The sequence below is a fragment of the Chaetodon auriga genome, chromosome 22 (assembly GCF_051107435.1).
Source record: "Chaetodon auriga isolate fChaAug3 chromosome 22, fChaAug3.hap1, whole genome shotgun sequence".
In the NCBI taxonomy this organism is placed as follows: Eukaryota; Metazoa; Chordata; class Actinopteri; order Chaetodontiformes; family Chaetodontidae; genus Chaetodon; species Chaetodon auriga.
Genome location: NC_135095.1, coordinates 3,756,378 through 3,779,986, shown reverse-complemented (window position 1 = coordinate 3,779,986; position 23,609 = coordinate 3,756,378). Strand labels below are relative to the sequence as shown.

The window sequence follows — 23,609 nt, the reverse complement described above, 5'->3', positions numbered from 1 at the left end:
ACAAAATGTATTTTGACCGCTTGTGTTCGATCATCATTATCATCCTACTGACAGAATTATACATGCACTTATGGAAAGTGCGATGGATTCAAGCCTGTATTCTTGTTCTGTGTGGTGTGTTCAAGTGCTACGTGGATTTTTCTGTCAGAGGTCATGTATAGCTGGCATGTTCAATGTCCACACAAGGAATAAGCAGTGGGATGCACTGGGAGTTTCAGTGTTATTTTATTGTGAAAACATCAGACAGATGACCTGCAGGTCGTGCTGCTGTAGGATCGACAACACTCTCCCACACTCAGTGTACAGTACACAGTCAATTATTCATGATTTCAGTGAGTGTGCCTGAAAATGAACGGAGTAAAACAGAACAGCAAGAGGCTGTCCTGGGAGGAAACGAGAGATACAGAGAGTTTAGGTGTGTTGCCATGGTGATAGCGAGGAAGGGGTATGGGTTGTCTGAGAATAAATAAATAAATAAGTGGCGCCTATTTGAATGAGAGTCTCGCCTTCCTCAGAGACGTTCACTCGAAGGCAGACACGGAGTGTTGACACACACACACACACACACACGCACGCACGCATGCACACACACACACACACACACACACACACACACACACACAAAGACCACCTACACACACTCGTGCAGCCATTATCCAGCCACTCCACTTGCAGTTACAGCACATGAGGCACTCCGATACACTCCATGGTGAAAAATGCTGATGACATGGTATAAATTCAGTAACAGACATGGCTGATTTAGGACTCATTCCTCAAAAGGTCCCACACACACACATTACTGTACAGGTTGCAGCCCAACATCCACACCATCTGGCAGGACATAAAGCTGCTGGAAACACCCAGAAGATCAGAGGGTGTGTGACCCCCGCTCACTGAAGGAGGACGTACAAGATGTCATGGCAACACAGAGACACATGAAACCTGGCAGGCCACCGAGGACGCAGCCATGCTAATGTGGACAAATCTGAAAATGTGATAAGCCTTCCACCCACAGTAATCCATGAAAGAAAACAAACTAAACGTGCTCTGCCGGGCATGTTTTTCATACTTGCTCTGTTAACAGCAATGAACTTTTCATGGAAAGTAAGAGGATCACATCACTTTATTATAACTCGGATCGTATTTTGATACGATCATTTTTATTGGTTATGATAACATTGTACTCCCCACAGTAATTGCTGAGACCTAGGAACACAATGGCTTGAGCAAAATGTGATGGGCAAACAGACATGAGCAGTTAGACAAACACACAGGCTATAAACACGCCAACAGGTTATCTAAACCGCTTTATTCTGAGGTAAAGCCAAAAAACAGTACACCCAAAACAAATTCATTCCTATGTTCCCACAGCCCTGTTTTCCCAAGGTCCAACCTATTGGAGACCAACTCTGCAGTTGAACTTTGACCTACAGTGCTTGCCATAGTTGTGTACACACACTGCTTTTCTGTACCATGAGGCATTATGAGTGACATTGCAGTGATGTTGCCGTGTTCCCAGATCTCAGCAGTTGCTTTAGTGTGTACAGAGCTGTCGTAACTGATACAAATGATAGACAAATTCGGGAAATAAGGCCCAAATGGAATCAATGAAGTATTCTAAGGAGGCTTCGATACTTGACTTCAACAAAACATTCTTTGTTGTTTTCAGAGAAAGTGCAAAGACAGAAAGGGAGTGCCATTCTCAAAGATGGATCACATGACAATTATACTAAAGAATCTTTAAGAAGCTGCATTTTCACTACACCATGAGTCTGTTTAATCCATGTTTGAGACTCTGTTCAGGAAGAATCAAATGTGTCCACATTGGTGTGACCATGACCTGAGAGCCTGCGGAGCTTTCCTCTCTGCTCTCTGTGTGTCTTGGTGCAGTCACGTGAGCCTCTGCAGGTGCTCCACTGTGTGATATCGCAGTCAGTGCGTGCAACAGTGTGTGTGTGTGTGTGTGTGTGTGTGTGTGTATCCTGTAGTGAGGGCGGGAGTGTGAATAGAGTTCTCTTCAAGTTAAAAGCGCATCTTTACTGGTGTCACTGCATGTGTTGCAAGTTAGAACTGAATTTGGGTGCTTCCTATTGCAAAGTGTGTGTTGATGCTCATCTTCTTTGATATTAGAAATTTGAATTTTAGTAAAGTCCAGTGCAGCTGGATTTTTAAGAACTCCTGCTGTAAAGTAATCCAGGAATTCCTAAATCTGAACGCAAACATGGAATGCAGTGTAGAGGTAAAGGATAGGCAGACAATCTTTTCACCCTCGGTCCCAATAGTTTTGTAAATATATTGATAACATACAATAGCAGAGACTGTGGAGTTGTGGATTGTAATGAATAGTTACTCTGTGTGTGTGTGTGTGTGTGTGTGTGTGTGTGTGTGTGTGTGTGTGTGTGTGTGTGTCAGCATGGACGAAGGCCCAGGTGACTGCAGAGAGAAGGCGCTCTCAATGTTTTCAGTGGCTCTGTGTTGCTGTGAATGAAAGGCACAGAGAAACAAGAGTACCACACAAACATAGTGTGTGTGTGTGTGTGTGTGTGTGTGTGTGTGCGTATGTATGTGTGTGTGAGGCAACCAGAGTAATTAATCGATCCAACATCCAAACATGACAGCTCAAAAACAACAGCAGCATGAATGACATCATGGCTACATTGTACAAAAACAGCCTGCATGGTGACTGTAGATATGTGGGAAATGAAACAGGCAGAGAATGAGAGAGGTTGATAACAGCTTCCTGGCTTTGTCCCTCTGTGCTCATGATGTAACACATTCTAATAGTTTTGGTGAAATATATTTTCTAATATTATGTTTTTGGGACCAAAAAGGAACCAAAATAAATCCCCAAAACTACAGAAACCTTTTTTTTTCACATATATTCCAAGATATCTTCTGCCCTTTAAAGGAATAGACTGACAATTTGGGAAAACACTTACTGCCTTTAATTTCTTCCTGAGAGGATGAAAGACACCACACACCTCTATCCATTCAATATAAAGCTACAGCTAGCAGCCAGTTAGCTTCCCTTGGCAAGAAAAACTGGAAACAGGGGAAGTATCTCAATACTGATATTGATTGAGTGCAATGAAATGTATAGAAATCCATGTTCCCCACAGGAGCCTGTGTTTGGCTCACTGTCTGGCTGGATCTGTTCTGTGCAGCTTGATGTGGCTTCTGGTAGAATCACAAGCATCGTCTGGAATGGCCGCAATCATCTCCGGCTGCCGCTTTGGAGCCAAATGCAACGCCCATTGGAATTAGTGCATTAATCCTGTTCATCCATTGGTCAGAGCCAGGCTAGCTGTTTCCACCTTGTTCCAATTTTCATGCTAAGCTAAGCTAACAAGCGTCTGTTTGTAACTCCATACATAATAGATATGAAAGCGGTATTTATCCTCTCACCAAATTTGTCAGGTGGCAAATAAGCGCATTTCTCAAATTGTCCAACTGTCCCTTTAATAGGTAATATATTAACCTGCTCCGACACTACGCTTTACTATAACCTCTATAAACACGTGTTAATCTCTGCATAAATAACAAAATAAAGATATATGCAAAAATCACATCATCCACTCCTCTTTGAGAGAAAAACCTCAGCAAAACAGCAAGTATGCAATTCAGTCTAACAATAGACATCGTTCAAAAACAACATAAATATACCTGTTGGCTTGAGTTGAATATAAACACTCCTACAGTAGAAGGCGGCGAACAGGCCTGGATTTACGCAGACTGGGGAGTTAAGAATAGGGACAAAAGTGCTCAAAATGCGGGTTGTTTGTTTTTGTCCAAAGCAGAAAATCAGCTGGGGCCTCTCTGTGCTCACTTGGCTCCCCGGGGAGATTTTTACCAGTTCTGTTTGCAGAGCAGGCTGCCCTTTCCCTGCAGGGACGGTAAGGATCATTGACACTGACTTGCTTTTGTATTTTTTATATGGGAGGCCACATTTGGAGTGAGGAGGAGAGCAGAAAATAGAGCGAGAAGAAGAGGGGCCTCTGTAATGGCTTGTTTGCAGGCTAAGAGGTCCTTTGTGTATCGTTCGTCTTCCGTTCTGAGGGTTAAATGAGCAGTTTAAGCCAAGGCTCAGTCAATGCGTTAAAGTGGAGAGGTGCTGCCCGCCTGTGCCTCTGCGTGCGACTGCTGAGTAAGATGCTGCGTGGCATCAACATCAGCACGAGTGCTAATGTGCGAGCAGAGTGTGTGTGTGTATTTTTGGGCGCCTGTCCCAGGAGGAGGCCGTGCTGAGAATACAGCCATTGTTTCTGCAGGAGGACGCCGGCCGGGGCTTCAGGCCAGGCCAGTAGCTTTTCGCCTTTATTAGAGCCAGATGCCTGTGCGGGGGTAAAAAAGGAAAAGAAAAATACTGCTGTTCTCTCATTATAACCCACACACACACACACACACAGGCATGTGCACACATGTACAGTAATAATACTTCAAAAGAGGTTTGCAGCTACAACATCCACCAGAATGTGTCCTGAAGGAAATATCTATTTATAATCTAAGATTTGGTCACCATAACTATCAATTAATGATATTTCAGTTGCCAGATTCACTTTAATGACATGGAACTTTACTTTGTAGTGAAGTGGACCTCAAATTGCAGTATGAGCTATTGAGCAAATAAGGTTTCCATTAGAAGCATCTCCTGGATTTCAAAGCTTTGTGTTTGTAAAATGACTTTGCAGAATGAGTGTGATTTTCCTAATCCTCAATTATGACTTATGCTCGCATCTGTGGCGGTGAATTCCTCTGCACAGACCCTGCCCTCTGCCTGTAGTTTCTTATTTTGCTGTGTTTCTGGACATAGATCTTTGGGCAGTGGGTGTGCAGCTGCCAGTTAATGACAATGAACAGGGCATGAAAGCGGGACTCTATAAAAACGCAGTGACCAGCCGTGCTGTTGAGAGATATGTGGTGCCCGATCACGGTCAGGTGGCGTGCACTCCTGATGTCATCGAGCTGGGGAGGAGGGGCCAGCTTTGAATGTTGTGTTCACAGTCTGCAATGACAAATCCTACTCATTAAAGGTGGAACCCTAGTTAATTAATGCACTTCCAAAAGGTTGGGGTCAAAATGGAAGTGTATGAGAAAATCATTATTTCAGTTCCAATCAGCAAAGAGAGGTGGAGCTTTTGCAAAAAGACGCCTTTCACTTTAAAACCGGAGTGGTTTAGAATTTACAAAGAGGTGTAAAAAACAAAGTGACTCTCTCTCTCCCTCTCTCTCTCTCTCCCTCCTGTATAATGCTTACACAACCGCCTGTAATCCAATTCACAGCATGATGGAGAGTGCAGTTATTAACCTTGACATTGCATAACATCGCTAACGTTAATCACATTACAGTATGAGATACAGTGTCTGATTCTGTGATGTGGGCAGTAGATTGTTGATATGTACACTGAAAACAGCAGCGAGTTCTCATGTTCTGGTTGGGAAGGGGGGGGGGGGGGGGCAATGATGTGCACTGAACACTGAGTGTGGATCTCTGATGCTCTCACAGCCATTTTGGCACCAAATGCTTGACAACGGGAAAAAGAAAATAACCCGTAAATCTCTGATGATCTCAGAGACAGAAGGACAAAGCCATGGGCTGAAATGTACCATTCAGAATGAAAATACTGTGATGCATTAATAATGTATCGGAGGCAAGTTGTGAAGAAGAAATCAACATGACAGAACGAAACTCTTAACAACAGTTCAACTTGAAAAACTTCCTAAAATGTTCATCAGCCCAGGAAAAAAAAAAAAAGAAATCTGTCTCTCTTTAATCAACAAAGCAAATTAAATAATCTTTTGTTATTGCTGCTCGCAGCAATGCTTCATAAGACAATAAAAACAAAAATAAGCAAGAAGACAAAGGATAATCTTAATTTACTGAAACGCGTTTGGTCGTTGGAGTCGGGGCTTTGTGCCCGGGGTGCGTCCGCTGAGCCCCTGGGCGGGCGGGCGGGGTTATGAGATCCAGTGCCTTTAACCCTTTCACGACCACACGGACTGTTTCTTTTCTTTCAGCTCAGACTTTCTGTGCAGACTCGTCTCTCACAGCTGGTTGCGCCTGCTCACGTGAGAGCATCCTGTACCTTTCTAACCATGTCCTTTGGCTCAAAGTGTTAAGGATGCTTGGTGTTACAGGCAATGTTTTATTAAGGACTTCCACACTTAACTGCTGTAACAGGAGTCTCCATTTTCATGGGGGTCCTCAGGTTGTTCCACAAGAGGTCCCTTCTGCCAACATGATAATGATAGAGACCAGTGGCAACTCGTGTTGGTGTAGCTGTTGGCCAAAGACCACATTGCCACGGTAACAGTTGTAGAGGTCTTATAGCCTTCAATTACAGGACATCCTTGAGATGGTGATGAGCCAGTTTCCCTCTGAAATGTAGAAATCTAATGAGGGCCAGGGTGACAGGTCAAAGGACATGAATTGTGTTTTACAATTTGACGGAATTTCTCTATTGATCAGGGGGAGGGGGAGATAAGCTTAGCTCCCACAATGCATTGGGGTCAGGGCGCGTGCGAGGCCGCTGTATGCTTTGAAGAATCTGAAGCAGCCTAATTTGTCAGCAGTTTAAACATGTAGGGAACATCATCAGGAGAATCCCTCTTCAAGTCCGTCCTTTGAGGATAAGTTCCCCTTTTAAAACACCTTGAAGACCTGCTTCACCCACACATTTAGTCTTTGCATGCGTTTTCATTGAGTCCACATTTTAATCCAATCGGCGCTCTCTGTATCACCCAGAGTTGACTGGACATCCTCCCCCTTATGCCCAGACAAGTGCGCATTACCTTTCTTTCCGTCAGCACCTGTTTATGTCTAATTCAGACCCCACGCCTGCACACAGCAACAGTTTTTTAAATCAAGTTTGCTTCCGAAAAATTCTGCCCTTCACTCATTTTGTTGCCTCTACCTAAACAAGGCAGCCATCACCAGAGTCCCGGCTCTGTCCTCCGTTAGTCCAGCCGGAGGTAGCTGGGTGTGGAGTAGTTGAACATAAGGAAGTCCAACTTGTAAAGCTGGTAGAGCTGGATCTGCTGCTGAGTGCTGATATTGCTGAAGAACTGGGCTGTCATGGCATCTGTGGTACGAGTTGACTTGGCGTAGCTTGGGAAGCGCAAGGAGTCGCCAACACCCACCAGCCGCAACACGTAGTTTGCGTCGTCTTCCAACGTCTCATACTTGCCCACCAGGTCGTAGTGGATATGACATGGGTGACAAAGCTGGTAGACAGTCTGCCAGTGCTCGTTGAGTGGACCATCACGCTGTGTGGCTGGGTCCACCAGGTACTCAGCAAATTCTTTAAATTTGACATCAGCCCCGTTGAGCAGGGCGTCCTGCGTGGCATTCTTGCGGTAGCGTCGGATGATGCGAGTGCCGAATCGCTTGTGGAAGGATGAGTTATACTTGAGGGTGAACTTGTTCCGGTATGCAGACACCAGCCTCTCAAAGGGCTCACGAACAAAGAGGAACTTGAGGTAGTTCTTGAGGCGGTGGTTGATCTCAGCAATACTGTACTGGTTCAGCGTCTTCAGGTTGGAGGGAATGTGGGCTTCGTTGGAAGGGATTTCCATTGGGTCACTATGGAAGAGAGGCACAAGGACATTGAGGAACAATGGCAAAATAAACATTATGCCTTCATATCCTTGCATCATCACTAGTGCTAATTTTCGTTTATGAAAATTCCACAACTGAGATGTGATAATGACGGCACGGCACCAACATCATCAAAAACACTAACTGTGACTACATCAACATGCAATATTGTTGATGAGGAATGATGAGAATAAAATGTAGTTTAGAAAATAAAAACTTTACCTTACCAAAATACAATTAAGTAGGAGATTAAATACTATAGCCCGTTCCGATTGCTGCGCATGCTGCTGTGTGTCAGGAATACAACGCCAGCGCACAATGAGTCAGGACCGTGTAAGTGTGTGTGTAAGACTGAGAGCATGTGTGTCAGTAAAAGCATGCATCGACATAAAACTGTACGGGAAAGGCTGATGTGTCAGCTAGATAGCAAGTTTATTTAGAGCAGCATGAGATTCAGCCTAAAACTGGCGAGCTAATTAGCTAAAAGCCATATGCTTTGCAATCAAAAGAATGAATTAATGTGCACTTAACACCTGCAACTAACTTACTAACTCATGTATTTTGGCATGAAATTGATGACATAAAAATGCTGTTCAATATAGTATGACTATAAAAGACTAAAATGTCACCTAAAACTAGACTGAAATAGTAACTGTTTTCTTTTACTAATATAAGAGTAACATGCCCAGACTATTAGTCAACTAAAACAAAAAACCACAATGAGGTTGACTAAAAATAATTAAAACTATCAGGGACTTTTTTAGACATGACTCAGACTAAATAAAAAAAACAGCTGACAAAGTTAACACTGATTATCACAAAACTCCAGTGTAGTGAGGGCAACATGCAGGGTTCTGTCGTATATCATACAACACATGTACAAGACTCACCTGTACTTGCCCCGGCCTGTGAGCACCATCATGACGCGCTTCCAGTTGGTACAGGCCACCTTGGGGACATAGCAGTAGATGAGCTCATGGTCCTCGTCCACCACAAGGTGTTTGAGGTCTCCGGGTGTCAGGACTCTGCGCTTCCGGCTGGATGCACTGTAGACTCGACAGGAATCCACTACCTGATCCCTCCTGGCCTGGTGCAGGACGGCTGCTCCAGACAACTCCGGCTGGAGAGACGGAGAGGGACGGATATGGAGAGAGAAAGACACATCGCTGTGAAACTTAAACAAAGGGATTTCAGAAGGTAACTGTCTGGATATGAAGCTCTGGAGACTGTGACTTGTAACATTTGAAGTTCAAATCATCCAGTGCATTGTGCTTAACAGACTTATTGTTTCATCGATGCTAGCTGTGGTGTCAAAGTTACCTACTTTGATAGTCAAATTAGTGCACACCCTCACTAGAGAAAGCATCCTTATAGGACGACTTTGCAAGTTGGTTATTATGACCCATATTTATGCTTATTGTCAGACAGCGACCAGTAGGGTAGTAATTATGACAGGAACACAGGAGCCAGTCAGATGAGGTAGTTTAAAGAGCAAGAAGGTCCACATTATAGAGGAAGGTGGGGTGGATGGATGGGTCAAACAAACAGGACTTTCACCCAGGCGACCATGGTTCATGTCCTGTGTGACAATGAAAGTCATCTTTGATCTGCTTTTATGTTCAGTCGTGTGGTGATGTGTTGCAAATTCGCTTGTTGGGTACGAAGCAAATCAATCTGAAAAGGGGCTATTGGTTTGTGTGTCACAGCAATCCAAGTTTGGGCAAGAAAGAGAGAGAAAAAAAAAATTGTTTTGCACAAAACATTGCGTCAGTGAACCAGAACAAATATGCAGTGTGTGTGAAACAGCCTTGGTTTAAAAAAAAAAATCCCACTTTAAATGTATTGCATGTATTTTCAATGTATATCGTGATACATTTTATGATACATGGATAGTAGAAGTAATTGCCAGTTAACAATTACTTAAATTAGCATTTGTTATATAATGGCATTATATATTTGTTGTATCATGTAAAATAATACATGTTTAATTCATAGATATATATAAAGCCATATATTACTTGATTTCCCAGTAAATGTATTGCAAAACTTCTCTACAGTCACACTTTTCCAGGTGTATCTATTTCTAGCCTGGTTGTTGTAGATGAACACATTATTTTTCAGAGCTTTGTCAAAAAAAAAAAATTCTTCCTATCTCTGCTGTCTTTTGTTGTCTTTTCATCTTTTTTCATATGTGTTACTATAGAATGTCCTTGGCAGTGTAAGGACAATCTTACTGTGCCAATAGAGCACTCTGAAATGAATAAAACTGAACCAAAGTAGAAAGAGGGAGAGAGGGATGAAGAGCCATAGAACGGAAGACAGGCAGACAGATAGTGAGAGAGTTATTAATCTCAGCCTTGATTATCATACTCATCTCTTTATTGACTCTATCTTTTCCCCCTATCCGAGTCACTCCACAGACTATGATAGAGATGAGTCCATGGGTATGGAGGAAAATAATGATATTGGAGGATATTACGGATATTGAGTGTTCAATATGCGCAGATCCAGTCAGCAATCATTCATCTGAGGCATATTTCATATTCTCCATGAAGCTTGTGATGAAGTGGCCCATGGCAGGAGGGAAAGAAGGAGGCTGGGGAGGAATTAAGAGTTGGAGGCAGAGAGAAGCCTGAGGGTTCCGCATCTGAAGGGAAAGAATGTTTTCTTGTGCCTCTTGATTATTTTTCCTCTGGGCCTGAATTCCCCTCCAGGGCAGTGCCCCAGGTTTCCTTGTGGAATCTAAAGTGATTGTACTGTGGCCTGCATCTTTACCGCTCCATCCCACTCACAACAAGTGTGGCCTTTCAGTGCTACACTGGCCAGGCTGAGAGGCAGGGAGAGCTGCCGACACCAAGAGCTGAAATAACTCAGGGATCACCACCAAGCGCTTCACACGAAGACAGCTTGACTTCAGAGGTTTGTACGTATTTCTGTTTGAAGTCGCTCTTCATGTGTGTCCAAGTGGGCAATTCATCATGCACACAGCTTGCTAAAAGCGCCTGGGAGGAAACCAATCTTTTACACCTTTTTATCTGATTACAACGTACAATCCTGATTCCAAAAAAGCAGAATGTGATGATTTTCTAATCCTTTTTGACATATACTCAATTGAAAACAGTACGGAGATAAGATATTGAATGTTTCACCTCATCAACTTGATTGATTTTTCTAAATATCTGCTTATTCCGAATTTGATGCAGCAACTTGTTTCAAACAAGTTGGGACGGGAGACTCCGAAAACACCTGTTTGGATCATTCCACAGGCAAACAGGTTCATTGGTAACAGGTGATAGTATCATGATCGGGTATGAAAGGAGCATCCTGGAAAGGCTCAGTCAATCGCACATGATTGTATGAAGGATATGAGTAGAGGGGCTCAGGAACACGTCATAAAACAGTTGTCAGTAATCAGATCATTTGCAAATGATTCCACTCTACGTCCCAACTTTTTGGGAATCATGCAAAAGCAGTCCTGAAGGAAACAGTCAAACACATGACCTTAAAATCACAGATATTTCTGAATGAATATCAATAAGCTCCACTGGATAGCCATGTGGGGGGTACAGGCCCTTGGCCAATGCTCTCTGTGCTCATTTCTTTGAGAAATCAATAGGGTGAAGCAACATTTACGACACAAACACTCTCATTAAGATTTTAAAGACACTGGTCATTTTAATGCTATGCTAACAATGTTTCCTCTTAGTTAATAAAAGCATGTTTTTTTTTTCTGAATTTACACTTAGTTTTGGTATTGCTATGGAGAGGATCCCAGCCAGAGCCATGACAGGATCCCAGCCACTCCATAGTTGGTAAACTGACCCAAAACACCAAAGTGTTGAATGGATCTCACAGGCTGGATTGGTTTTACTGCACACTTCTGGAGACCATTATATACAGTCTTGAAATGGGTGCGGCTCAATATATGGCTCTTGTTCCCACAAGATGTTAACTTGTCACCACAACATGGATAATGCTCCCACGGGGTAATAACTAATATAGATCTGACCTCCACCGGATGATGGTTTGTGCACACAAGATACAGTGTGTGACTTGTTCCAAGAAGACTGCATCCACAACAAAAAGTTTCACTCGCAAAAGTTAATAGCTTGTGTGCACAACATATGAATCTTACTGTCACAGAAAATAACTTGTTCATAGAACATATGAATCTTCTTCCAACAAGATAATAACTTGCATGTCCAACACCTGAATGTTCCTGCAAGAAATAACTTTTTGGCTCACAGTCTCGACCTTGTTCACCCAAGATGTGCCCAAAACATAATATCTTATTTCGCCATGATAATATCTTGTGTGGTGTTACGTAAAACAAACTTAATGGCGGTTGCTGGTAGGGAAAACTAAGAAAAAAAAAACAAACTGCACTCAACACAAAATTGGCCTCTCGGGGTCTAAAAGGTGATGGGGAATAACTTATCCACACACCCACTAATTCTAGCAAAATGATAGCAGAACAAAAGAAATGAGCCCAAAAACAAAAACTGAGAGTCACTGAAAAGGAGGGAGTGAAGTTCTGGAAAAGAAAGAATCACTACAGTTTAAGACCATTCACACACTCATTCATCAATGCCACACACAAAACCAGGAGAGCCAACTGAAGGTGTTAACTCTCCGGTATCACACACCCAACTAAAGCAGAGCCACAAGCCTCCTTTTATAGAGCAGCCCGGCTGATTAGCTCCAGCTGCGCTAATGAGTGCAGGTGCCATCAATAGGTGCACATCATTGAAGGGGTGGAGCTTACCTTCCACCGTAACAGTGGACAATTTAATACCCTGCTCCTACAGCATATAATCTCCCCATTGTTAATGGGAAAAATTAAGTTTCTCTAAGTTTTTACTTAGAACTTTAGCAGTTTTTTTTATTTCTTGGAAGGAATTCATGCAAGTACAGAGATCGCATCTCCATGTTGTTACTTTTGACCTGTGACACTCTTCAGCTTTTTTCAATCCTAGTTCACCTTTAGCTGCCATATCAAATGGTCCCTTAAGTGTGAATTTACACAACATGATGGATTCTGAACATCTCTGTTTAAGATGAAGGCTTAATTTTGCACCCCTCCCACTTCTTCCCTCTTTGTGTGCTCTCCACTCCACCCTGTTCATCATCAAAGCACACTAAGGCGTAACAGCGCGCAGCACATAGCAGCTCTTTGTTCAAGAAAATCTTTCCTTTTTATATCCTCTCAGAGACATCAAGCTATGATTCACACAAATGTTGCAGCGAGCATGCAGCCCTCCATCCCAGAGGAGGACAAACGCTGTAATTAACATGGGAAAAAGAGACAGGGGAGGGGATCTTGTCATCTCTCGCCTCGGTTCCTCTCCTTATCTTTCTTCTTTCCACAGGATTACTTTCTGCCATTTTATCTCTTCTTCAAGCAACTCAGTCAAGTCCCTTGTGCCATTTCGATGAAAGGGTGAGGAGGAGGAGGAGGAGGAGGAGGAGGAGGAAGAAAGTGGAGGAGGAGATGAGAGAGGCGATACGTCGATACAGTCTGAGAGAAAGCCGTGATGGAGATCACTGACCTCTGCCCATGTCAAGCCATTCCCATGGGAGAGCGGATACCATTAGCTGCGATTTGCTTGCACATTACCTCCCTAATCCCTTGTGGCCATGAACTAGTGGGTCAGCATCGGATAAGAGCTAGAAAATGTCATAAAACCGCAGCTATAAAAGTAGTTAGCAGCTTCACATGATATGGTCAATTTAGTTCATTCTCTTCCGATTGGTCAATGTCCCAGAAGGGCCTCTACCCTTCAGCTCAGCAGTTTCCCTGCGCAGCTGCTCTCTATGATAAATTACTTAGTGTGACAGCATACAGATACTATATATTAATTTAAATGAGAGGGTGTGTGTGTGTGTGTGTGTGTGTGTGTGTGTGTTTGTGTGTGTGTGAGAGAGATTTTTCACTCTCTTTTTGCTCCTGCATCCAGTCTCTGTTGCAAACTGGTCCATCCAAACTGGGAGACAGTGCGAAGAAGAGAAGAGGGACTGAAAATCCATACGCTCACATTAAATCTCCCTGTAAAAGTCATTATCAGGGCTGTACATGCAAATAGAAAAATCTCTATTTTCTTATCTTCAGACGTCGGGAGCAGTTCAAGACGAGCCCATTGTTCATTCACGGAGGCGCTCTTCTCTCGTCACTGCACATTTGTTGTTAAAATGTGTGAGAAACTGATGACAAGGGAACACGGAGATTGTGTTTCCATATTTCAAGTCCTCATTTCCTCGCCACGGCTGTATTATTCTCACTGAAAGTTGTCATGGGTCTGAAAAATGATCAGCATGGAGTGTTGAAGACGCAATGGCGGTAATGAATAGCTTCTAATCTGCTGATGGTTGCAAAGAGAGAAAGACAAAGGAAGGAAACTAGGGGATTAAGGAAGGAATGGACAAAGTGAGCAACTACCCCTGCACCCTGCACCCAGAAGGGCCTGTAATGATTCCAGGAATATTACAGCATGCAAACACTGGTTAGTCTCTGTGTTTCAGGGCAAATAATGGTGCTGTAAGGTATAACCTGCTATTTAGACTGTACTTTTTGGTGTTAATTAATAGTGCAGGCCAAGTGATTAACAGAGGTGTCAAGTAACGAAGTACAAATACTTCGTTACTGTACTTAAGTACACTTTTTAGGTGTCTATACTTTACTCCATTACTATTTTTTCTGCCTACTTTTGACTTCTACTCATTACATTTTCACACAAGTATCTGTACTTTCTATTCCTTACATTTTTAAAATGAACAGTCTCGTTACTCTTGGTTTAAGTTTAATGTTTGTTTGTTTTTTTTTAAATTATTATATTTTTTTTACATCGTGTGCACCATCCAATACAGATCAGTGGCGCCAATCCTCACCTATGAGGTCAAGTGTAATTGGATGAATCATATAAAACAAACGCTCATTGGTTAAACGATTCATCCCATTTGTGCTGACACAAAAGGAAGTCGTCAGAACAGAAGCTAGGATGATAGAGAGCTGGTCGTAAGCAAGCAAGTGATCTACAATCTACACATGCGAAATATATGGCACGCATCAATCATGTCTGAGTCGGAAAAGGATGGCGAAACGTCTGAGAGGTATGCCATTTATGGGTTTGCATGTAGTGAGAGGTCATTACCTCTACCTCTACCCGCTACCTCTGGACGTCTAATTGAATTCCAATAAAGTTTGAGAAAGAACATGTTCCTCTCGTTGCTTTGTCTTTGACAGTAATGGGTTTATGATAATGCTGTGTTTTGGGCCACACGTATAATCAGTTTCAAATTAAGCTTCCAATCTACGTATATAGTGGCATCAACTAATTTATTATTATTTTTTAAAGGTTACTTTATACTTTTATACTTTAAGTAGGTTTTTGAGCACATACTTTTTCACTTTTACTTGAGTAAAGATGTCAAGGTGATACTTCAACTTTTACCAGAGTGTTTTTAAACTGCAGTATCTATACTTTTACTTAAGTAACAAATGTGTGTACTTTTGACACCACTGGTGATTAACAGGAAGACGCTATTTGCACTGCAGGCAGCCTGTAGATTGTTTTGACCATTAGTAATGCTACGGGGCAATGGTTTTATTAGCAGAACCTCATATTGTCGCTCAACTTTTGCTGCAACCCAATGTTATCCAGCAAGGTGCTGCACACACACATGCAGGCACACTTTTCTGGTGGATTACTTTAAAACATGGATGCCTCGCAATCATCAAATTGCTTGCAATTATCGCAACAAAACAAAAGTTAAATGAAATTTTGCTTTGAAAGCTGGACTTCCTGTATCAAATTTTATGTTTCATCGTTGCCTGAAGCAATATAGCACCCACACAGGCCCCTCCATTGTTCTAACGCAGGGCTGTTTTCAGTCCGAATGCCAGTCTTCTTTTTCCTTCAAGAGAAAATAATACATAGCGATGTCGTGTTTGAAGCTATCCCATTACTTAATGGAAAAAATAGCTTGCTCCTTACATGATTTTGAAACTGCAACTCTAGCCTACAGCTACTGGGTTGCTAAATTAGTTAAAGTAGTAGCTACAAATGTTTTATGAAATGAGTTCAGTGCATATATTAGGCTTCAGTGATACACACAGCATGCCCCATATTTTGGTGAAAAACACTAGATGTGAAGAAAGTAAGAAAGAAGAAGAATCTCTGTTTAATGGGTAGGCACTGCAAAGAGGTGCAAGGGGGGCAACAGGGGTCAGTAGGGGTCCAACCGCAAATATTTGCCCCGGGCCCTTTAACAGTTTCTTCTGCCCATTGTGTAATAAGATATTAAATGTGTTGAAAGTATTATAAACTAAGAATTAGGGCTCCAAGGTAGTGACTGAAAATCATCTCGAGATATACATTCAGAGTGTTACATTCACACTCTGAATTACCATACATATGGAAACAGCCTTCTGTTGATCATTTATTCCTCAGAACTTGAGAAATGTGTTTTAAATACTGTTGGGGAGAAAATGAGATGCTAATGCATTGTGATTTGTAGCCGAGGGATTCTGCAGAGCATCAGAGCACTTTGTTTAGGCAAGATGCCTGAAACATCTTTTCCTCTAAGAACTGAAAAAAGAAAAAAAAAAAAAAAAAAAAAAAAAGGTTATTTAAACACTGCAGTAGTCAATATTGCCGTTTAGATATTTCCTCAATTAATTGTGCGGCCCTGTTTATTTTCTGGTGCTGCGTCTTGGGTATTTACACTCTTGTGTCTCTGGAAGATTTGAGAAGTGCCTGGAAACAGGCCACATAGCAAAAACAAGAAAAAAAAAAAACTGACTGGGAGAATTGGGGAATTCATGCCCCTGACATCCAAAGTGAATGAGGTGAAAGCAAAGTGCTACAGAAAAAATTCTCCTCACTTTAGTCTGATGTTGGTAAAGTTGGAGGCATGCTTTTTTTTTTCTGCCAAACAACTTCTCCAGTTAGCCCTCTAAAACCTGTTCCATCTGCACACCTCGTCCTCTGACGGTGCATCAGCTTCTCTCCTCTTGCTAGCTGTGAAGTCATCTAAACAAAGATCAATAGCATTCATCAAAGTCCCTCTCTTTACCTCTCTCTCTCTCTCTCTCTCACACACACACACACACACACACACACACACACAGACACACACACAGGCGTTAGATTTTCATCACTTTTGGGGACATTACATAGACTTACATTCATTTCCTGGACACTTTGCCTAACCCCATCCCTGACCTTAACCTTCCTCTAACCTTAACCCAAGTCTTCACCCTAAAATCTAATGATTTACATTATGGGGACTTGCATTTTGTCCCCGTAAGTAATAGATGGGCACACACACACACACACACACACACACACACACACACCGAGCACTAAAGGCAGTCTGTCTCTCTGACCCTCTCTGCTTACAGACTGGCATTCATAGAGCAGGAATAAAGCTGCCAGTGTACCACAACTGTACAACACACACACACACACACACACACACACACACACACACACACACACACACCTGGCTGTCAAGTGCGTAATGCTTCACCTGAGCCTCTGTAAAAGGCAACAAGGCAAGGCCCGTCTATAAAACCTTAACAATGCTGACAGTTTATGAGGAGGATTCATCCTTTCCGCTGAGGCCGGCGTCACATTAACTTTCCATAATGTCATTTATGAGAAGTCGATCGGGGCTCTGGCCCTCGGCGTGACATGCCAGCTGCAAACCACCTGCACCCACTGCGACACGGAAAAGACCCGAGGAAGTGTTTCTTTACCTTTCTTTATCCAGGGAAACGGCTGAGAACACATGCTCTTTTTCTGGAATGGACTGATTCATATTCATGCAGCTCCACGTGTTCGTACCTGGAAAAAGCTCAGCACAACCACAGACGTCTGCGGAGCAGCGCCGAAGGAGGGGCGGGGGGGGGAAATGTATTCATCTAAGGCAACTCATTGGAAAGCAAAGGAAATACTGGGGAAAGTATAAAATGTTTAGATAAAAAGGCTTATTATATTAATAGAGTCCACAACCTTTATAAAGAAACAAAACACAACCTTCATCTAATGCAGCATTCAAATAATATGAGAGAGACTGTTTGACCTCCTCAACATCAACTGGAAGACAAGAGCTGGACCTGGATCAGCTCTCCATACAGCAAAAAAAAAAAAAAGAAGAAGCCATTACAACGTACAAAAACCTATTTTACATGATGGATTACAATATCTGTGACCCAGCTGCAATAAACAGAAGTATCAGGTCGTACATTTTCCTTAACCTACTATGATCTGAAATTACAGCATTAACATCAGCTGAGAGAGAAAGACCAGCCTGCCTGCCTGGATGTGGATCTCTACGCAGTTAGCTAAAATGGCTATTAAAGGTGGCTGCTCTCTGTGTCCTCAGTCAGTCAGACTCAGAGACACCTTTGAAATGATTTATGCAAAAATGCAGTGCAGCTTTACCCAATGGAATGAGTCCTCGTTTGCACGATCCATGGAGTCACAATGGGCACATTTATGGGAAATACCTCGGGTTGAACTGTACCGGAATTTGTCTTTAACAGGTCGATGTTTGTGTTAGAGGCAATCAAGCAGTGCAATTCCCATTTCAAGTGAATGCATCGTAAAAGTCAATGTTCAGTCTCCGTATAGTCCAAATAACAGCCACTACAACAGACAATTCTTCCCTTTTCATTTCTTTATTTGGTTCTTTGGGCTCTTTCTTTGGTAAGTAGCCGACTGCTTCATAAAAAAGTTAAAAATGCATGGTGTGAATGGCTGCCAGCAAGTGGTGATAAAAGTTAACTTTGTCTATCATTAATGTCATTTCATTGCAAATTAGCTCTCATATCCCTCTTCAGTAATCAATTTCAGTGTTCGGTTAATGACCTCCACCTGCTCTGGGGAAGGTGCACATTTTAAGTCATATCTTAACTCTATGTCGCAACTGCCTAATTAATTTCATTTGGATTTACACATAGCTGGCACACAGGCTGCTGGGGTTGAGACCAGCTACCTCGTACCCACAAGCCAGCTTCTGTAACATCTAAGACGTCCCGAAAACTTTTTTTGAAAAGCAGTAAACAAGAAAACTTAAAAGCTGTGAATCTACTGATTCATGATTTTTGTGCTGATGTCTGTTATGTAAGGGCACTGCAGAGAGGCAGTGAATGGACACAGTGTGTATGCCAGGCGCTAAAAGCAGTGGGCTTCCCTGCCGGGGCCAACGAGGCCAAATTAACACGCAACACACAGACACACACGCAATACAAGGTGCAAGGCTCATATCATTGTACAGCACAAGGTTGGTCAATGGAATGCAAGTTGTTGTTTCTTTATGCGACTCACCAGACACAAATTATACAAATGGATGAATAAATAATAAGTGATGAAAATAAACTATTATCTATGGAGTGTGGGGGTTGAATTGAGTCTCACAGCCTGAGGAAAGAAGATGCTGCTTGCCAGACGGCAGCAGGGAGAACAGGCTGTGGCTGGGTGCTGTGGGTGGGTATTGTCTGTTGGTATCCTTTGGGCTCTGTGCAGGCTCCTCACCTCACTCATATCACTGACGCTACGTGGGTGGGTATCAGTGATGTTCTGGGCAGTTTTATTCCCCTGCTGCAGAGCCTTCCTGTCCATATCCCATGCCAGTTCGTAAAGTTTCCAGCCAGGACGCTTTCTATCGCTCCTCTGTAAAAGTTAACAAGAACTTGGAGCAGGAATCCTGTTTTCTTAAGTTTCCTTACAGCTGTTTCTGAGCTTTCTACACAAGGGTGGAGATGTGCGATGACAGGTTCTCTGTCATGCTGAGTCCCAGGAACCTCAAACTGTTCACCTGCTCCACTTCAGCTCCACTGATGCAGACAGGGGTGTGTCTTTGCCTCTTTTTTTTCTAAAATCAACAGTCTAGTCCTTGGGTTTGTACATGTCGAGCAGCAGGTTATGCTCTGTGCACCACTCTAAAGATGGTTTGATTTCCTCCAAACATGAATTCTCATCATTGTTGGTATTCTGGCTGACGATGGTGGTGTCGTCATTCGCAAACTTTACATCTCTCCATGTTGGAGGTATAAGATGGACAGGAAGGGGCTGAGAATAATTAATTTCCCTGATGTGTTAATTGGAGTTTAAACTTAGACTAATCGACTGATCTAAAGGTGAGAAAACACTCAGAAAACAGTCAAAATTGAGCACAAATTAATCTATAAGGTGAAAGAAATTCTGAGTCCTCCAAGAAACCACATCTGAAATGTCATTGAAACTAGTGACACTTTGCACTGTGCATGATGACCGTTGCACATTATCCTGCAATTTAATGTGTACACATATAAAATAATTATAAGTTCAGCTGACTAGTATTTCTGGTGCAGACTAGCATGGGTAGCACTGATTAATTGACTAATTGCACACATCCCTACTGTGGCGGAGGTGGGACCACCAAGCCGAACTGTCTGATGTCTGTTTTTGTGAGGAAGTCCAGCATCCAGAGTGTGGTACTGAAGCCCAGAGCGCTAAGTTTGGAAGTCAGTTTCACAGGAGTGACCATGTCGAATGCTGAGCTGAACTCAACCGACAGCATTATGATGTAGGTGCTGTTATTTCCAGAAGGCGTCCTCTGTGAATCTGTTGGTTCTGAATGCAGTGAGCATCCAGACTGGCTGGGATTTTGTCTTTGATGTGCTGAAGAACCAGTTACTTAAAGCACACATGGCAGTACTCATTTAGACAAGATACTGCAGATGTTTCAAGTACAGGTATGATAGTGGCTGTCTTGAAGCCTTGAAGTGCGCAGCCAGGGATGTCATCAGGTCCAGCAGTTTTCACCTCTCTGTTCATCTAGAAGTTCTGGTTGGGAATGATCTGGTCTTCTTCGTGATTGTCACTTCATCAACACATTTCCTGATGTATGCTGATGTCGCCGATGATGAGAATTCCTCAAGATTGATGTGGTTCTCCTGGGCGTGGCGTGGCTGAACATCTGCCAGTCTGTGCATTCAAAAGTGTCCCGCAGAGCTGCTGTAGCTTTATCTGTGCACACTTTAGCTGTTTTATTTGATGGTTTGACCCTTTTTTATCAGCTGGGAGTAAGTTGGCAGGAGAGGCAGGGAAACATGGTCTGATTGACCAAAATGCGGCCGGTGGGGCTTTGTAGCTGCCAGGAATGTTCGTGTAAACATGGTCCAGGGTGTGGACATGCCAGCAAAATTTAGGTGAAACAGTTCTGAGGTCTGTTTCATTAAAATCACCAGCTACAATAAAAATACCACCCAGTTGGGTCCAGCTGGTCTGGCTGGGTGGTTGGAAGACGCTGTTGGCAGTGATCATCTCAAGGTCCGCTGCACTTAATCCTTTTCTGATGTTGATCAGTGTATCTCTGTCATAAGTAATACGTGCTTCAGTAATAGTGGAGAAAAATAACAAATTGAAACAAATATGCAGTGAGGCATGAGGGAGCTGCAGGTGCTGCCATCGCTATGTTGAAATGTGATGCTGTTTGCTGCAGGGTTTCTGTTAAATTCTTAATTGATTCTCTGCAGTTATTAACGCTAGTAATAATAAAGTTATCATTTGCTAAATGCCTTCCAGCAAAAGTCAGATCTAAATGAGTCTTGTTGCCTCGGAAACATGACTGGAGTGTGGAATTATTTGATTGTAAGCACTTCAGGGAAGGCTGTCTGTAAAAGCTGCAGTGAAACCCTGAGGCCTCACCTTGCCTAAAGCTGTTAACAGACCATCGCTGTTCACAGCACCTTTGGGACGAGTCCCATTGTGGTCTTTTGCACCCTGACAGGGATACAAATATGAGAGGAGGCACTGAATGCAGGGATTAGGAAGCAAAAGGTTCAGAATGAACAGGACTAAATATTAAATATTGGTTATCAACTGCTTCGGTTTGACTTCTAAAGAAATATGCTGGCAGCGACTATCAGTTTAAAGCAGCACTCCAGTAATTAAGTGTTGCACTTCCATAAAGTTGGAGGACTCAGAGCAGACTGATGAAAACAAAGAATGCTCAAAGGAAAGCTAACACTCTTTGCCTATTCAACGGCCAAAGGACAGCTCAGAGCAGCAGCCCAGGAGCTGATATGGATTCAACACAGCCCGATGAAATTCCATCTTTCCTAACCACTCAACCCTAACCCTACCTGCATATTCTGCATCTACATTTAGCTGACCTCACCATAACTCACGGTCTACTTCATCATGGTTTACTTGACCTAACTATACCAGAGTTGCAATGCACAGGTTATAGAAAGAAATACATTTAAAAGCATTATCAGTGAACGTGGTCCTTTGTTTTGCAGAATCATGGAGTTGATTCAGCCTCTTAATCTCAGACACACAAGGACCATACTGGTGCAGGAATTCAGCATAATTTAACATGTCTGTACACTTTGAAATTCTATTCGCAGAAACCCTTAGCTTCAATGTTAAGTTATCACTTAGCAATGAGGCATTTGTGAGCACTCCTCTTGAAATGATCCTGTCCATGACATGGAGCGTTGGATTCTTTTTTTTTTTTTTTTTTACCCTAGATCAGATTTTCTGACAAAGTAGCCTTTGAGTGGATTGCTATTCTTCAGCCAAATGCCAGCTCTGTGACTCTGGTGTGTCCTCGAATGCCCCACCTGACCGTGAAAGCGTTTTGAAAAGCATCCCTCTCACAGCTGTGCAACCGCAAAAATGCTCCACATTGTCACTTTGATAAAAGAAATTGCAACGAATGCTTTGACCAGCTGACTGCTGATGCTGAACTATGAACACATGCACTCATACATCGTGTAAACACAGAGTAAACCAATGAACTCTGCTGTGGTCACTTCAGGGTAAAGATACCTGACACCTGGGTAAGCCTGACTCTCCCTGTCCCACGGTAACATTAAACCTGCAACCTGAGCTCAGCTACCTGCCTGCTTCCCAGGGAAAACTTAGCCTGCCTGCGACTGCACCACAAAACCTGTCACAAACATTCACGCTCTTTCATTCGGACCCATTACGCTCAAGCGGTGCTGTGAAAAGCAGGACAGTAGAAGAGTCGCTCACGTTGCAGTTGCACACTGTGTTTGCTATTTGTATATGTGCAACGTGTGTGTACTCGTGCTGCAGTACATCTGAAGACCACGTAATTTGTGCATTTGTATGCATGTGTGCATGCTGTACTACTTGTGTAGAGACCAGTGTGCCTCTGAGTGTGCATATGTGTGTGTCAGTATATCTCAAAGAGAAAAGTGGGGGTATAATTACAGCAACACAGACAAGATAATGACAAACTGCTGTGACTTTCCCTCAGAGCCATCAAAGTTTCGCTCTCCTTTCATGAGCACTTTACCCTTTTTCTCTGTGGATGGTATGTTTTACCCCCCAGGGAGCAAAACATCAGAGTAAGAGAAAGAAGCAAAACGAGGTGAAGGAGGAAAAAAGTGAAATAGAGGATTTCACTTATCACGCAGCAAATGTACTCTCGGTTTTTTAAAACTGGAATCTGGAAAGCTCACAGATTGGTTCCCTCGAATGGCAGCAAGAAAGAATTTGTTTGAACTTTGAAGGCTTCATTACCCAGAAGTCATGAAGTGTGATGTCAGTTCATTTCAAAGCGGGTTGGTGAAAAACATGAGGTTGCTAATGGATTGTTTGTGTGCTGCTCAACAGAAAACAGCTTATGCTGGATTTAAAGTTGACATAACGGGTCCTCTCATAGATAACTGGTGCAGCTTTATTGCTTTATTGTTCAGCCTCAGATTTTACCTTTCAATAGCATCACTGTCATTGCCACTACATGCATTCTACAGGCAGATGTTTCCAATGTTTAGCCTACCCTCTATCCTCTAAATGGGGTTGACAAAATAATAGAAACACCTGTCAGCCTGACAGTTCAACAGCAGCACTATCTACAGCAGGCATCTCCAAACTATTCCACAAAGGGCCGAGTGGCTGAAGGTTTTCTTTCCAACCAAGCAGCAGCACACCAGACTTGAGTCATTTCATCAGCTGATCTCAGTCTTCAGAGAGCTGATTGGTCAGACTTCATG

The 23,609-nt window shown here is 42.8% G+C and overlaps 1 protein-coding gene across 2 annotated transcripts in view; it reads right to left on the bottom strand.

Moving 5' to 3' along the window:
* Positions 1 to 209: 209 nt before the first annotated feature.
* chst11 (carbohydrate (chondroitin 4) sulfotransferase 11) overlaps positions 210 to 23,609 on the bottom strand; it is an 88,460-nt gene continuing 65,060 nt past the window's right edge. For both annotated transcript variants that reach the window (XM_076722576.1, XM_076722577.1), the window contains exons 3-4: positions 8,485 to 8,714; positions 210 to 7,579 (exon numbers count right to left, since the gene is read on the bottom strand). In XM_076722576.1, the coding sequence (XP_076578691.1) occupies positions 6,955 to 7,579; positions 8,485 to 8,714 (855 nt within the window). In that variant the 3' untranslated portion in view covers positions 210 to 6,954. The remainder of the gene's footprint in view (positions 7,580 to 8,484; positions 8,715 to 23,609) is intronic.